The 16921-nt window shown below is 31.1% G+C and overlaps 3 protein-coding genes across 10 annotated transcripts in view; 2 read left to right on the top strand and 1 right to left on the bottom strand.

Annotated features, from left to right (window-relative positions):
- The window catches only part of LOC116765833 (PDZ and LIM domain protein 3), an 18246-nt gene extending 13734 nt beyond the window's left edge, over positions 1-4512 (top strand). For 3 of the 7 annotated variants that reach the window (XM_061522127.1, XM_061522125.1, XM_061522129.1), the window contains 6 exons: positions 1267-1413; positions 1891-1935; positions 2440-2528; positions 3527-3659; positions 3879-3947; positions 4014-4512. In XM_061522127.1, coding sequence (XP_061378111.1) covers positions 1267-1413; positions 1891-1935; positions 2440-2528; positions 3527-3659; positions 3879-3947; positions 4014-4118 — 588 coding nt within the window. In that variant the 3' untranslated portion in view covers positions 4119-4512. The remainder of the gene's footprint in view (positions 1-1266; positions 1414-1890; positions 1936-2439; positions 2529-3526; positions 3660-3878; positions 3948-4013) is intronic. The other 4 variants (XM_061522126.1, XM_032655444.2, XM_032655436.2 and 1 more) reach the window with 4 other exon arrangements.
- The window catches only part of LOC116765836 (calcium uptake protein 1 homolog, mitochondrial-like), a 183946-nt gene that overhangs the window by 23290 nt on the left and 143735 nt on the right, over positions 1-16921 (top strand). The window lies entirely within an intron of this gene.
- On the bottom strand, positions 4042-16807 carry LOC116765834 (E3 ubiquitin-protein ligase MARCHF8-like). Of its 2 annotated transcripts, none has more exons than XM_032655445.2 (6): positions 16330-16807; positions 15842-15963; positions 14800-14944; positions 10839-10959; positions 8587-8908; positions 4042-8112 (listed from the first exon to the last, which is right to left on the bottom strand). In XM_032655445.2, exons 1-6 carry the CDS (start codon positions 16529-16531, stop codon positions 7936-7938), a joined length of 1089 nt encoding a protein of 362 aa, XP_032511336.1. In that variant the 5' UTR covers positions 16532-16807; the 3' UTR covers positions 4042-7935. The 2 variants fall into 2 exon arrangements, with proteins under 2 accessions (XP_032511336.1, XP_061378115.1); XM_061522131.1 differs by having other exon boundaries at positions 7984-8112; positions 8560-8908.

Raw genomic sequence — 16921 nt, 5'->3', positions numbered from 1 at the left:
TTACGTTTTAAATCAACTGTAGATGGAAAAGTAAATTGTTCTATATGAATACATTATATTGGGTTTTTAACCTGTAGCTAATAACAGAATTTTTCGTTCATATCGCTTAAGTAACTCGCTTTTCATAATAGCGTAATGCTGTTTAAAATTATCCATAGGATATTATGTAACACAAATAATATGTACTCTAAATATATTGCTTGAGATTTCATTTTCCTAAATCATCTTCAATCTGTTATTTTGACAATTCATACTACAAATAAAACGATATCTATTGAAATCTTTAACATTTTGATACGAAAATTCCAGCCGCGATCTATTTGAATATTATATGCCTTGAGTAAATTTAGAGACTTGAATTTTATGAAATAGCACTATTAATATATCTTGAGAGGTTTAATGAGAATTATATTCGTTTCTCATACAGCTAGTTCCCATATCAATAGATTCTACTAGATTATTATGATTCTACTAGATTATTATGATTCTACTAGATTATTATGATTCTACTAGATTAGTTATTACGATCGATCTTTCATGTTTGGAGTTTTGTGTGAAGAATATGAAATATCTAGCATAAAGAATCCCAAAAAATAAATGAATTTCAGGCATTACGTCAATGTCTAAAACGCCTTTGTAAACATTTAACGTACAGAAATAACCAACGTAACTCATTTGTTCGCCCATTGGCACATACCACGACTTTGAACGTCGGCGTCATAAAGAAAAACCGAAAGATATTACTCTAATGTTGGAACCACAGTCCTTGGAATATTTGATTTTATGATGCATTCACAATGCATGAGTTTTATGCGTAATGCAAAAGGACTTATTCGTTATAACCTCCACTTGATAAATGATAACATCTTTCATATTTTTACGACCGGCCAAGACCTAAATGTGAACGATCATGCGAGAAGCTGAAATAAAAGGTGCTTAAATTATAAATGTGGCCAGTAATATTGAGAAATTACCTTGGAATTAGTTGTTTTGTTGCCAAAATACGTCACATTTTATATTATTAATGACAAAAACAAAAATCTGTAAAGTTTAATCTAAAAAACAGTTGCGCGCCTAATGATTGACGCGTCCAAATACTTAATTATTGTTGTTTTTTACGTATTAGCCATGGTTATAAAATATTATGAACTGAATCTTATATAACAATCAAATTGGCACGGATTTGACAAAGAACATTTCAACGACGCATGTTGAAGTTTCTATGCTTTTGTATATATATTTGTGTAATTCAAACGTAACTTACAGCCTTACCGTACGACCCCGTTGGTGCTCCCAGGGGCGAAGGTCCGCCGGGAGCCAGGACCCACAGAGAGTTATCTGCGTCACCATCCCAACCCCGCAATGAGGGCACCACCCCACCACGACCTGCGGGACACGCTTATGAAGCAAAAGGTGAGCTTGTAACGAATACAAGACAATATTATAAGTAATATTATTTTAACACAGGAAAACGTCAGAAATAAATTATGTTAAACATGATTGTAAAATACAAATTGCCTAATATAACAGATATTCATTTAAATATACATATTGAAACGTATGCATGACATAAAATTGTGTTAAAGCTATAAACATGCCAGGTACTCTAGCACGCACGCACACGCTCCAATTGCACTATTATGTAAAAACACATTTAGGCACTAAGTATGCTTCCATAATATACGTATTACATAGCAATTTACATGTACACAAATGATTCACGAAGTTAGACGCTGAATTACATAACATTAACACAAACAGAATCGTACGAAAATTTTATTGAACTAAATTGAAAACTAGGCTTCTTTAAAATATTAAAATAACTTGTAGATTAAGCAGTAACAGAATTAACTGCATTTTGTAACGTATAGATTTTTTATAAAAACTCAGGTGGCAGAATCGGTGTTGCAGCGAGTGGTCGGTGAAGAGAATAAGGTGGTTTAAAATTGTGTGAAAAATTAAAAAAAAAAAAGCTTACGCATGATTTTTTTAAACATCATACATAAAGCCAGTCTTCTTTTCATCACTTTAACTAATGGGACACGGAAATGAATATAAATCAAATAATATTTCTTTATTATTTCTAGTAATGCTACAATAAATATTTCTGTGAAACTAATTCAAGGAAATATTCATGTGTTCCAAGTTCATCTTACCTTCATAGTTGGATCATTTCTTTTTACTAATGATATTATTTAATAAATTATAATATCGTCGTCTGTGTTAATTGCAACCACTCTGTGTATAAATATCAATTACCTATTCATAACCTAAAACCAGTCAAAAACTAATTATAAAAGTGGTTATTCAATTGATAATGTAAAACAAACTCTTATGACGTTAACGTATACAATATCAAACAGAGATAACTCTGTGGTAAAACTTTGTTTTTATATATCCTAGGATGTTAAAATTTTATTAACAAATATTTTTTGACAGGTTGTTCACAAGCAGTTCAACTCGCCAATCAATCTATACTCGGACCAAAACATTGCCAATTCGATCAGACAGCAAACATCGCCTCTGCCGTGAGTATATAAACATAAATAAATGATTAGTGAACTTATTAAAACTAAAAGTATAGCGTCGAAGGTCACCCGAGTATTGCTCGTCTTAGAAATGAATTTCAAGATCATGGCTGTTTGCCAAACGAAAATACCTAACATTTTGCTACATCTACATACCTACGTACTAAATTTTATATAGTAGATTTCACGTACCTATGTGGTAAATAAATTTTACATACTATTGTGGCGGTAATTATATTTATATAGTCTTAGTTATGACAAGTAGAATGACTATATTATACATTAATATAAACTATAATAATTCATTTGCTATCCTACTGAAAAGCAAGATGTCTGTGACACGACACAACACAATTCCTCTGAAATGCCCTTCTTACAAGTCATAAATTTTGTTTGAAAGTGCCGTATTAGTAAACGAACCTGGACTGAATCCTAAAACTTTCTGGAGTGTTCGTTGTGAAATCGAACCGTGTTATATAATAAGGTATTTCTTTACTTAGCTCTAACGGGTATTACGGACGGCCGAAGGTTGTCAAGAGGCAAGTGTTTTACTAAATACGCCGCCAAAACAACTGTCGACTCCCATCTCACATGACGCCTTAATGCTTTTTTATTTTTACTTGCTGTCTTTCGATTCCTTCGAACTTCTCTCAAGCCGAACTCCGGTTACAAAGTCGACAAGTTGCCAGCAAATACTAAGACGACAGTGTATTAGCCACATAGCGCGCAATTCACGATAATATCGTGTGATGCGCAAGCTGTTAGTCGTTATGTGTAACTAGTTAATAATTTAATGTTAAGACATAGAAACTGTTCTACACGATTAATTTTAGTATTTTTATCGACCTTTCCTTCCTTAAAACCAAACACTAAACCGTAAACGCGTACGTTGACTAACCGCCCCGCGGAGTTCTAATCGTTTCTGTCTATGATTGTGTTGCGCCCGCTAACCGACTAAACACTAACGTCCGCCATCCGCCCCGCACCACAACATGCAGCCACAAGCCGACGGTGATGTACGACCCGGCCAAGTCGGAGACCTACCGCGTGCTGCAGGAACAGAGCCTCGGAGACAACGTCAGCGAGGTGCCCTCGCCCGCCACACAGATCTTCACGCCGCCAGTCGCTAAGGTTCTTAGCCCACATTATCTTTCATGTTACCTTATATTTACTACAATTCATCCAGAACCTAAAAAAAATAAAAAAAACAATAGTCGATTCTTCAAATTAATTTCGATTTGTTTGCTATCAAATAAATAATTACTAAAGAATTGGACTATCTTCATTTATTTGTTCGAATAATTGTTTCGATTCCTTGGTAATAATCGTTAAAATATTTTGTTTAAACAGCAGAAGCCGGTGCCACCCAAACCAATGAAACAATCAGAGGCTCAACCAAGCGGCAAGCAAACGACTTTTGTAAGTTCAGGGATAAAAACAATATAATTACTATTTCAAAAATTCTCTTTAAGCATGACAATTTAGAGTGTCAAATCGTTGCAGGTGAATTCCCTACAGGAAGAGCATATCCAGCAGTCAAACTCATTTAAGCGGCTCATGTACCACGTGCTCGGAGAAACCGAGTTTTAGATCAATAAAACTAAACAATACAGGGTTTTATCAATACGAATGTATTAAATAAAACATCTGCTATGACGTACGACTGTCAGAAACTTAAAGGAAGATTGGAATTGCGGGGTGAATAACCATAAGACTAACCAAAATTTAATAGGATGAAATATTTAATGCTCCTTAAAGTGTGTTATTTTTCGGTGTATTTTCTAATGCTCGAGTATTAGCAATATTATTTATGTTAATAATAAGTAGGGGAGTAACTTTTAATACTAAGTGTTGATTATCTGTTTGTACAGAAATATTATTTATACAAATGATTAAGATGATGAGTGTACAATCTAGTCACAACGGCCCGAGCTCAGGTCGCTACGAGAATGAGATTCGATTTTGAATAAATTATTTATTTTTACCTAATGTTTTAATTCATACCCCAAAATAAACAGTCACAAGTCTCAAAATAACTATATTTTTAACCTGGAGTTAACAATTTACACATAACAAAATAAAATACAGTCTTACAAATTTCATGAACGATAAGTACAAATCGAACGAGAAAAGAATTTTGAGCAAAAAAAAAATGTAAGCAACTCATATCACAAAATAATAATAATGATGTTGACGGATATCACAAATAGGGGACAGATAATAACAAAAGCATACTTAAAACAAAGACATACAATAATTATTAAATAAGGCACTGAATACATTATCTGAATGTTTAATAAAAAAAAAAACAAATGACTTTGGAATTTACCTTTACAATAAAAAAATATATATAATCAGCAATCAATTGAAAAAATACATATACCTATATATCGGATAAGACCACGCGCACACTGCTATTAGTTAATAATTAGCTATACATATAATCACTAAACAAAAATAATATGTTAGATTTATTTCTTTACACATGTATGATATTGGCATAATGTTTTATATTGGCAGTGAATGAAGGTGACAATCGGAATTATTTATAAATGTTCATTGACAGCGCGCGCTCGGCCTTTGTGTTAAATTAAATGACATAATATAATTCACATAGTAAACTATTTACATGATTCATGGAGGTCGATTATGGCCTTAAATAACTAACATTACACAAGATTTGACTTAAAATTGAATGAAAATCATATATTTTGTACATAAAATTGAAACGAATAAAATTACGTGCTTTAAACGACTAGCAGAAAAATAACAATTAGACGTCTTCATGAGAGTGACATTTCCAATAACAATACAAATATGAATCAACCAGAAAATTTATTTAATAATATGATTTGAATTTAAATGAAAGAAGACATTTTGTGAAATCAAATAAGCCTCTGTTACTTTAGCACCAAGTGACGAATGTATTTAAAAATTATTTATCTAACTATAAATACAATATGTCGCTCGTATTTATTATAAGGACTATCTAAATGATTACTATTAATTACTGAAATGATGTAAACAGAGCTGAAAGGAACGAATTCACGACACATAAAAAAATGGTATTGTCATAATCGCACATTGAAATATATAAGGATTCTAAATCTACTGTTATTCAATATTACAACAAAATTAATGGAAATAAATTGAACATTTAATGGATACATTGTAACGATGACTAACAGTAAATTTAAATATTTAAATATTTTCCTAATAAATGTTGATCATTCCACAGTTTCGGGTGTTCTGTACAAGTTCAAAGGTTCGGGTTTTCATGCATAATTGATTTAACAAATAAGTTTTCTATGTGAGAAGACTGAAAAAATAATTTTCCATTTGCAAAAAAACTATGACACAGCCGACTATAAAGTATAACAAAAAAAATAGTTTCATTTACATATTCCAATAATTAAATGAATACTAATGTTCCAACATTCTATTCAAAGTAAGACATTATCCAAAAATAGTTTCAATAATAATTTCATGTGCAATAAACCTTAATTCATATTGATAAATAATAATTACACAATCCTGGTAAAATTGACTTATGAAATTAAAGTGATGTTATTTATAGACAGATTATAAATTAAAGAATTGTACACATACAATACATGATTATATAATTGTTAACAGTTTAATAAGTTTAGGGAATGTCCATGCTTGCATATTAATATATCATGTGTGCACAAAGCCTTAACTTAAAAAAAAGTAATAACTCTTTAGAGATCAGATCGAAAATTACATATGCTACGGTCAATGAGACAGGATAAAAAATGTAAATAAACATTATAACAAAATTTGTCTTGTCACATGGGCCTCAATAAAATAGAGAAATAAGTACTAGTTACAGTAAGAGATTCAGAAATGTTAGTAGTAAAGTATTATTTTATATAAAATAAAATTCTTATATAGATTCCTTTGTGTTAGAAATAGAAAAGCGTGAAGCATAGAGGCGGAACAAATGACAATATTTATGCAATAACTTTCGAAACTAACTTAAATTTATTTGTGAACAGAATTTATTGTTTGTACTTGTAGTGTCCTATAGTTATATAAATGCATCGGCTATTGTATGACTGTTGATTACATAGTATTCGACGAGCTACAAACATTATTTTTATAGCAAAAAAATTAAAATTTCGATTAGGACGGATATGGCTGAAGGAACATAAAGTTCAATTTAATTAAAATACCTTCCCAGGTGTATCCACAAAGGTATATTGAAGTCTCCTACTACTGTTAATAGTATAGAGTAGCTCGTCAAAATTTTTAAGCAAATAAACTATAATCTATGAATGTATTTACAATGATATTAAAAATTTATACATAATCTATTGCTGTGTCCTTCCACTATTTCATATTACATACATAGATAAGCTTTGATTCGTATTAAAACTGATAATTTTATATTAATATATTTCTCATATATTAACGGAGATCACAATTAGTTCCTAAGCATCTAATAATGTTAGATCGTTGAACGTACAAGCCTAATTAGGTTACTTATAAAGAAATTGTAATGAAAGGAAAATTATAGTACACCTACAAAGAAAAACTAGATCTGAGTATAATAATGACTGAGACCAAAATTAATATTGAAATTATTCTTCAACAACAAATACAATTGCACTTCACATATTGCACTATTGAATAAAGCCAGATGGGAATCGTTACTAGTGATACTATGACATACAGCCATCTATATTAAAAAAAATACATTGTATGACATTTCACATTATACAAGGCATAGGCATAAAGATATAATCCAAGTAGGTTTCATGTAACTAATATTGCTATTTTATGTTTGTGTGTGTGAGTATGCAGGCTTTATTTACACACAGACATGAATGTGTCACAATTTTAAACTTAAAAGTCATACATATTTTGGACTCAATGATTGAAATGCATCAAAAACTCATATTTTCCAACTACCCACATGATATGTTAAATGCATTATTTGTAACAAACCATAGAGTGTTAGGAATTTCATATATTCCAATGAAGATAAGGTATGTATTAATGATTGTGGATGTTTTATATTATGGTTATATTGTAAAGTAAATTGTAACCAACTTATATGTCTCGGTGTGACGATGTACCTATCATATATTTATCAATATATATATGTTAATAAACACCCAATTTTCTTCCTGTCCGCGTTCAATGACTCACATTTCACATTACTAAGTAAGTCCGTTATAACACGAGGATATGGCATAATTTAGAACACTAGAAGCTCCTGTAAAGCAAGAGTTCACACTGATAAATCACAGTACATTTCACTATACGATTCACTATGTGTCGTTTGTCGCGTCACGCACTATAGCTTGGTGGATATGATGTGCGGCGCGAGATCCGATCGCTAGTATACAGCTGGGTCTTCGTATAGCGTGAGGCCCCGGCCTCAGGAAGTAGGCCCGGGGTCGAGGGCCAGCCCCGGGCCCGGGGGGAGGAGGGATTCGCGCGAGGCCCGCAGGTTGGGTAGCGAGCGGGCCGCGCGGGCCTCGCGACGGGCCTCCAACACTAGCAGAGAACGAATGTCAGCCTCGAGCGGATCTACGCTGATGTGATACACGCCAGCCTGGACATTACAGTTACATTTTATATAACGACTCATAATATTGAAATATAAAATGAATAATGTAAATGATCATAGACACGAGCACGATTTGAGTCAACCTCCTGTATATAACGTTCTAGTTAATTTGGTCTGTTCGTGTAGATAAATTTTTCATTGTTTCTTTTCTATTTAAATAATAATTCAAAGATCAACTTGAGCTAAATCTAACGTTTAAAATATATGATATTTTATGAAATTCTTAACAAGAAAATAGACTAGTATTATTTTCTTTGTTACTGTTTGTTGAGAAAATAAAGAGGTGATTTAAAAATGCATAAGTTGTAATTTGTAAAAATCAAGAAGATGATTGATTGATGATTTTCACCGACATAACATTTATTTGGCTCTTATTAAAAATGTCTATGTATATATATTTCGTAACGTGTCAAAGCTGTAAAAGTATCAAACCTTTTGTTTACAACAATATCAATGTACCTCAACGGGAGGCTGTGACGTATCTTCGATGGCCACACTGACCGGCTGGGAGAGCCTCGTGTCCGAGAACCTTCTGCCGTCAGCGGGTTCTACTTCAGCTGGTCTCCTGTCCTCCGTGAGGGCCGACAGTCTCCTGTGGGGATTCCCTCTGTACGTCTCGAAGCCCCCGCTCTCGTCCTCCTCGTGGTAGGCGACTGGTGGTGGTAGGGGTTCAATGTTCGCCACCACCTGCCCGAGGGCACACCGCTCGCGGCGCTTGTGGCGTAACGGAGGGGAACCGCTAATAGGTATCTTCTCCGGCGCGTTTTGTATGAGGAGTATTCTGTTTAGAATTAAACACCGTTAAGATCACGCAATTGCCTTCTGATATAAATCTATAACTTATAACAATACCAAGGATACTTAAATTTTAATATTATACTTAAAAATGAAAAAAACACTCGTTGGCATTATAATGTCGACCTTCGAATTGATATAATATACATAAATAAGAAATGTAGCTTCATTGTCATGTAACGACAAATAGATAAAAAAAATATATACATATATCACTTCTGATGAAATAGATTATAAATTAAAGTTTTATACCTTCGAGTTTATTATTTAATTTATAGAAAAAAAAAATACAATAAAACCGTAACATTAAAGGCGAGATTACGTATATATTAGAAGATACAGAAAGTAATGTGATTAGTTATAAGTGGATTAATTATACATAGCAGTGAATTGACAGACGCTCTTATCATGTTGTGTCTATATGTGAGCGATGTTAAAACCTTAGTAATAAAAAACCTTAATAAAGAAAGTGCATAAAGATAAATATACATGGTTTTCATATAAAATGTATTAGATACATTAATTAATTTAAAACTTCACACACACACACACACTACCATGACTGACACACACACATATGTACATACGTATTGAATATTATTTACTTTATAATAGACAACTAAAGTATACTATACAGGGTGGAACAAATCAATGAGAAAAAAAAATAACACTTTTAATATGAAAATAAACATTATAATATTTAAAAATATTAAACTATGGTAATTTTATGTAGGATATAAATACTAATGTATAAACGATTGATTCATTAGATGATTATATATAATAAAAAAACATCCACGTTACAACACGTCACCTTTTACGAAACAATTTTACGTACCACAAGTCGTTCGGTGCACTACATACAAATTGTCTAGTTTTTTATCTATTAAACTTCACGTAAAGTATTTACGTATACTCGAAACTCTCCGTATGTAGTATAGCAAAAAACTAGTGGTAAGCTTAGTGATATAACTAGTGATATGCTCATTTATTATAAGAAATTATTTTCTGCTTACAATAAATGCGAGATAATTGATTTTAATTAGGACAAAAAATAATTATTTTAAAAGAATTTTTTAATGTTATTTATAATAATATATTAAATGATCTGTTTAGAGTAGGTACTGTTGGTTAACAACGAGTTCGCAAACTCAATCAAAACACAGACATAATAGATTCACATTCGTAATTCGCAAGTTATTGTATCAAATATATGAAAAACTCAAAAATGTATGTGTTCAATGACTATTGACAATGAAAACGAATGGTAAGGATGAAAATAAAACTAATAGTTGACGACAATCATATAAAACCGTTGAAATATATAGGATGAAAATAAAACTAATAGTTGACGACAATCATATAAAACCGTTGAAATATATATTTTTTTTAATTCACACATTTGACATTCATGACTTAGTTCGCTTCTAACATCCTATTCTGTCAACGGCTGTAAAACACGTGCCTTTGCCTTTTTATTATATTATTTATATCAATGGTTAATTTGAATTATGTTGTTTTTTTTTATATCTCATATTAATAACCAAATCATGTTGACTACAAATTTGTTAGATAAAAACAAAAACAGGTTTCGTATTTATTATTTAAATTTGCTTGTCTAAAAATATAATTTTCTAATATAGAAGAATATTAAAGTTGTTTTTTAAAAAACATATCTTATTATTATTTATGGTAATTTTTTTCGTTATCGAGCATAAGAAAATAAGCATAAAGTTATATTTACTTCTCATTTCCGCAGATAAAATATATAAATAATTACGATACATATCGAGCGCGTAAATTTCTATACTTTTTAAATTATAACCATAAAATATAATTTGATCTGAATGTAAAGCTTACGGGTGACGTTTAGCTGTCACCTGTGACGTGACACTCAATGTGACCGTCAATCTCACCTGTTATGCGCCCGCCATCTGTTACATAAATGCAAATACTGCCTGCACTGTATATACATGAACACGGCCCCACCAGTGAACCCAACCGCCACCACCACCAGCTTCGTCCAGAACGGCCACGCTGGAAATAAACACTTTCATATATTTACATATACACAGTATCATTTATTCTATATTTGAATTATAAAACCACGGTCAAACAGACTATTCCCTTTGTAAACGGCTTTCATTGTTCTATATTTAAAATATAAAAAAAATTACACATAGCATGTATGCTATAAAAGCAAGTTATATAATAGTTGAAAAATAAGAAGTATAAATACTATAATATGTTTACTTGCAAACAGTTTGTATTATACTACATTAAAAAAAAATCCCATCTCCATATTGACATACAGGCAGTTTGTAATATTTTACATTAAAAAAAAGAAAAACACTTTCATATAATGATAACACATTTTGTTATATAATTATTTCTTATTTTAAAATAAAATGAAAATAACATTCTTTGAAAATCATATTTTTTATTGTTTTCCTCTTTAGTAATTTTATTAATGTCGTGGTGGCCCGGAGGCCCGCCTCTCATACGTGAGGGGTTCGAAACCTGACAAGTACCAATGTGATCTTTTCCGAATCAAATATGTACTTTCTAAGAGTATTTAGACAACACTGACGGACGGTGAAGGAAAACAACGTGAGGAAACCTGGTCATATAATTTCAAATTATAAGATTGAAATCGCCAACCCGTCTTGACCAAGCGTGGTGATTAATGCTCTAACCTTCTCTATGTGAGAATAGGCCTTTTGTTCAGCAGTGGGCTCCGATAGGCTGATGATGATGATGATGAATTTTATTAACTTTTTTTAATTTAAATTTATTTTCGAAAAACGAAATAAAAAACTTATATATGATAATGAAAACATTTAAATTAGTTATTAAGTGAAAATGAGGTTAAAACTGAATAAATGCCTATTTGTTGTTTTTTTTTCAATTAATTAATACCGGTATAATTAAGTTTTTAAGCCAGTTTAACATAACAGACAAAAAAGGTCATCTTAGAGTGTATCCATAAAAAATAATTCATACTTTTCTGAATCAAAATAAGATATTTCAAGTCACTTTTCAAATTAAATAAAAAAGAATATAAACGGATGCCAATGTAATGAAATAAAGAAAATCTGTTATTAATTTTATTATGTATAGTAAAATTCATAAGACAATGAAAATAATAATGTCAAAGGGCAACCTAATTATTATGAAAATAAATACATAATTATATGTCCCTTGTTAGTATAATGTTTAAAGTTAAGTAAAATACACTATCTCAGTTAAAGATATCCGCTAACATCTCACACCAGAGTCTGAAGTGTGACGTCATTGTCGACCTTGATATAATTGCATAATGTACAACCATCGACACGCGACTTCTCCCCAGACGTTAAATGTTATCAGATTTACGATTAACAAAAATGTATGTGGCAACCCTGTACGGCCTAGTTACGTAATATATGAAAGTGTTATGCTTGTTAGGCAACAACATCCCAGGTTACGTGACCGGCCGATGATGTATTTTCAACAAATCTTTTGTTATTTGATTAAGAAAAAAAATTAAAGACTTATGACATGTACTTAAAGTCCACGATTGAATGCACTTATACTAATTAAATGTTAGTAAATACGTGATCTTTATCGTATCAAAAATTAATGCAGAGTTTTAAATTGTCTAGAAAGCACATGTATTGCAGACAGGAATGTTAATTTTACTGATATCGAAAACCATCTGCTGTTGGTAAGAATCTTTATCCGTTGTCTAATGAGGTCAAGATATATCAGAACGCATATTCTAAGTTGTCATCGTCACTACATACGGAGCGTCAACAGTTGTTTAGTATTAAAGTAAGTTATTTCATGAGAAACGGGAAACGCTTCGTCTGTAGTGTAACCATGCGAACCTAGAATAAGCATAAGGATGTTCTCATGTTCCCATATAAGCGAAGCAATAAAGTGATCCAAAAATTATCTAGCGCATAAATATTCTTTTAGGTACGAAATTTAAGTTTCGTTTTATTGTAAAAAAAAAAAAAAATTTTCGATAATGAGAACACGTCATACGTAACTTTATAATAACATATAATTTTATATTCAACCAATACGATTAGATAAAAAACAGGTACGATTCTGTATTAGTGAATTGAGTGACTTAATTTTATTTAATTTAAAAGAAAGTTCTCACATAAATTGCCATTTAACGATCGTACACACGTGAAGCGCTAATCGAATAATCATACACCCGAAATGCCTTACATCATTTTTTAAAAAACAACTGATACCTTAGACTGCTGGATCTATATTTACTAAACGTAGCTTAAAACCATCGCAAGGAAACTGCCTTCCAATTGCAAAAAGAAAACCGCATCGAAATAGGTCGTTCCATTCAAGAACTACGATGCCACAAACAAACACGCACGCACAGACGTCGAAATCACATTTAAAACAACATCAGTGTTGCGTCGGTGGTGAAAAAAAGTTACGATTTTATAAGAAACCGTTAAATTTTTAAAACAAAATGTTATCTGGAATACCTATTCATGGTTATTCTAAAATATTAATAATAATTATTCGTCGAATGATTCGTTATGTTCTAATTAAAAATACAAACGAGAATCATAAACAATGGTCGAATCGAAAGATGAGAAGAGAAATATTGTGACGTTTTATAACCGAAGTGTCCGATAACCGAAATAAAAGTGTCACCGTAACCGTAACCGACTTCTTTGAGTATTTTAAAATAGATTTCAAATACGATAGTTTGCAACGTATCGGTCTATGTTCAACAATAAGAAATATATACGATTTTATTCCTTTACGAAACTAAACCAAGTCTTAGTCTCAAATCAACATTACAATGAACAACTGTTGACGTAAATAAATGTATCACTCAAACCTATCCTAAGAAATCCTAAATCTGACTTGACGCCGATTAATAGGACTTAGTATTATTAATAAAAAATTATAACATACATAAGATGTATATCGCCGCCATTATTTCCTTGTAGTAAGGATTTTGACTTATTTGGCATTCATACTGTGTTTATTTTTAATATATAAATCAACAATAACATTGTTACAATTTTATATGTAGTGCTAGATGGTTAGTGTACCCCAGGGTAGTGTGCTCGAGCCATACCCTTTTTCTATACCCATAAGTCATATTTATGTGCCACGTGCAACATCTCATGACGCGGACCAGGTTATGCTGGTTGAACAGTCACTTCTTAATAAAAAATATTTCAAAATGTTACTTATTATATAACAGTATAAAGCTTCAACTGCCAATAATTCAGTCATCAATATCAGCTGATTGTAAAAAATGCTTTGTTATTGACATTCCAACTTTGTTTCCTCAAAAATTTTCCCCTTTGTTAATATCAAAAGTATTCAACCCCTTCTGCAACCACTTCTAACACAAACCCTTTCAAAGGTTTTCATTGCTGAACAAATCTAATAGACCACAGGAGACTGGTCCAAATAATTACATTTGATTTACTTCAACACTCCTAGATTATTTATTATTATAGTTATAATATTTTTGACCAACCTCAAAAAAAGAAGTACCTCAATTTCAATGTACGCATAAGATTCATTTCTGACATCAAGACATAACATTTCTGTTACTATACAATTTGTCTCTTGAGAAACTGTTTACAACTATGTATTTAAAATAATGTTAACATAACACCGAAAATATCATTTTCTGCTATGTTTCAACTAAATTTGTTAATATTTGTATTAAACTATGGTTCTAACCATATTAAGCCTTAAATATTTAACTATGTCATTAGGTCTTAACTCATAATATAGGATTTAATTCATCAAACTAAAAATAAAATATCAAGTTTATATTATATAAATTCTACCAAATATTCAACTAGTATAGTATCTGTGCTCTAAAATATTTACCTATGAGTCCTCTGTTGACCTCCTCCACAGCCCTCTCTATGAGCACAAAAAGCGACCACATTACACACAGGGCTGCCACACAATGGAAAAGGACAGCACAGCACAGACGACGACGCTCCACACCTGACATTTCCAGCAGACGCCACTAATGAAATTATTAAAAACATCAAGGAATTAATATTATCATGATACCCTTAGTATGAGTATGAAACAAATAACTAAATACAGACAGTATCTGGATTAACTATGACTGTAAAACTATTATGAATTTAAAACTGGTAAATATAAGTATAGAGTTTAAGACAAACTGTTGATAAGAGTACTGTTATTGCTAGAAATAACGAAAGTTCAGAGTAAATTTGAGGAATACCTCCGTATTTACAGATTAATTTCCAAAAACATTTACATAGACAATATATATATATATATTTCACTATGAAATCTAGAAAATATTCTAACAACCTTATGAATAAAGAAAAAATATAACATAATTATTACAACAATAATCACACTACATTTCTTAAAATGCAATATATTGTTGCAATGAAATCTTCAACTCAATAAAAACAAGCTTTCAATGTCACATTGTGAATACACTGAATAATAAATAAATCAATCTCACTTTTACAATTATGTATATGCTTTTATATATATTTTTTTGTCATATTAACATGCCAATGCATTATCATCGTGTTATAAATATTAATCAATGAAAAAATGTTAATTCAATATCATTTAATTAGCATCACTCATATTGCGGTAAAAAAGTTAGAATTGTTAATCGGCGCACACATGCACGTATATGAGAGTTTATATAAAAAGGTTTTATATTTAGCAAAGAGATTTAAAACTTTTTAATGATATCGTGTTATTGGTTAGGTAATATTAATATTGGCATTTTTTGGATAAGGCATTGCTAGATGCCTAAAATGTATAAAACAAAAGAGATTTATTAAAAGTAAAACTTAAATTTTGTTAGGCATGTGGTTCAACTATAGATTATCATAGTAAATTCTAATACTATTATAGTAAATGGATTTACCTCACTGAACGGTTTAATTTTTGTATGCATAATGAAATTAAATTTGCACAATTCACATGATCTCGTTTCAGAGGCCGTCAGCCATTGTTGAAGACAGCTTTGATGAACATACTTCAGACTCCCTGAAACAAAGACAATATTTGTTCCAAATGAATATGTACATTCAAAAAATAATTTCCAAGTCTCCATTTATTACTATTGTGTTATCTTAGCTTTGTTATTATATATCCAAAGACTGTTTATAGTCTGTATAGTCATCTATGATGAATGTTATTTAGTACCTCTTCATATTATTAATATTTATTCTTAGGATGGCCATCAAATATGTTAATGACTATTATGTAAACAACAAACAGCTGTTTGCTGATTCGTTGAAATAAAACAAAAACAATTAAAGATATGCTTTGTGTAGTAACAGTCGAGAGAAATCTGTAGATATAGCATGCATATTGTGAAATTATACATATGTAACGTATTGCAACACTCACCAGAACAATAGCATGGTGCTAGCAGTGGATTATGAACTTCGCTCTCACAATGGCATATCCTGCATATGTCCCCACTGGAATTGCTGCACGAGGTCTGACTGCTCCCGGACCCTGCGCGGACGGTTTCCCTGCCACATCCCCCGCCCCATTCCCAACTCTCGATATCAGATGAGTTCTTCACATTTATTTGCTGTACCGGCATTATGACTAGTTAGTCAACACGATTCCCGCACCATAGTATTCTCATAAATTAAATGAAAGAAACAAAAATTGTCTCATCATAACATTTAAGGTAGATTTTTTGAAAAATTCGCCGTTCGATGTATAAAGCACTCTCATTTAAAAACGAAAATTGGTATTTCTTCATATATAACCGAGAAGTAACGATTTCGGTATAGTAATTAATAAAACTTAAAAAGAAGTATTTTACATATTTAATATTTTTACACTCACTACATTGAAATGAGAAGACGAAAACATCAATAGCTGCATAGAAATATAAATATAGATTATTTAAGATACAGATAAGTTTAAAAGAAACTTGTTAAAATACATGTATAGTCTATTCAATCTTTGGATTATAAATGAATTT

Source organism: Danaus plexippus, chromosome 11 (assembly GCF_018135715.1).
Source record: "Danaus plexippus chromosome 11, MEX_DaPlex, whole genome shotgun sequence".
Lineage (NCBI taxonomy): Eukaryota > Metazoa > Arthropoda > Insecta > Lepidoptera > Nymphalidae > Danaus > Danaus plexippus.
Note: the sequence above shows the minus strand (reverse complement) of the source record. Positions and strands in the feature narration are given on the sequence as shown.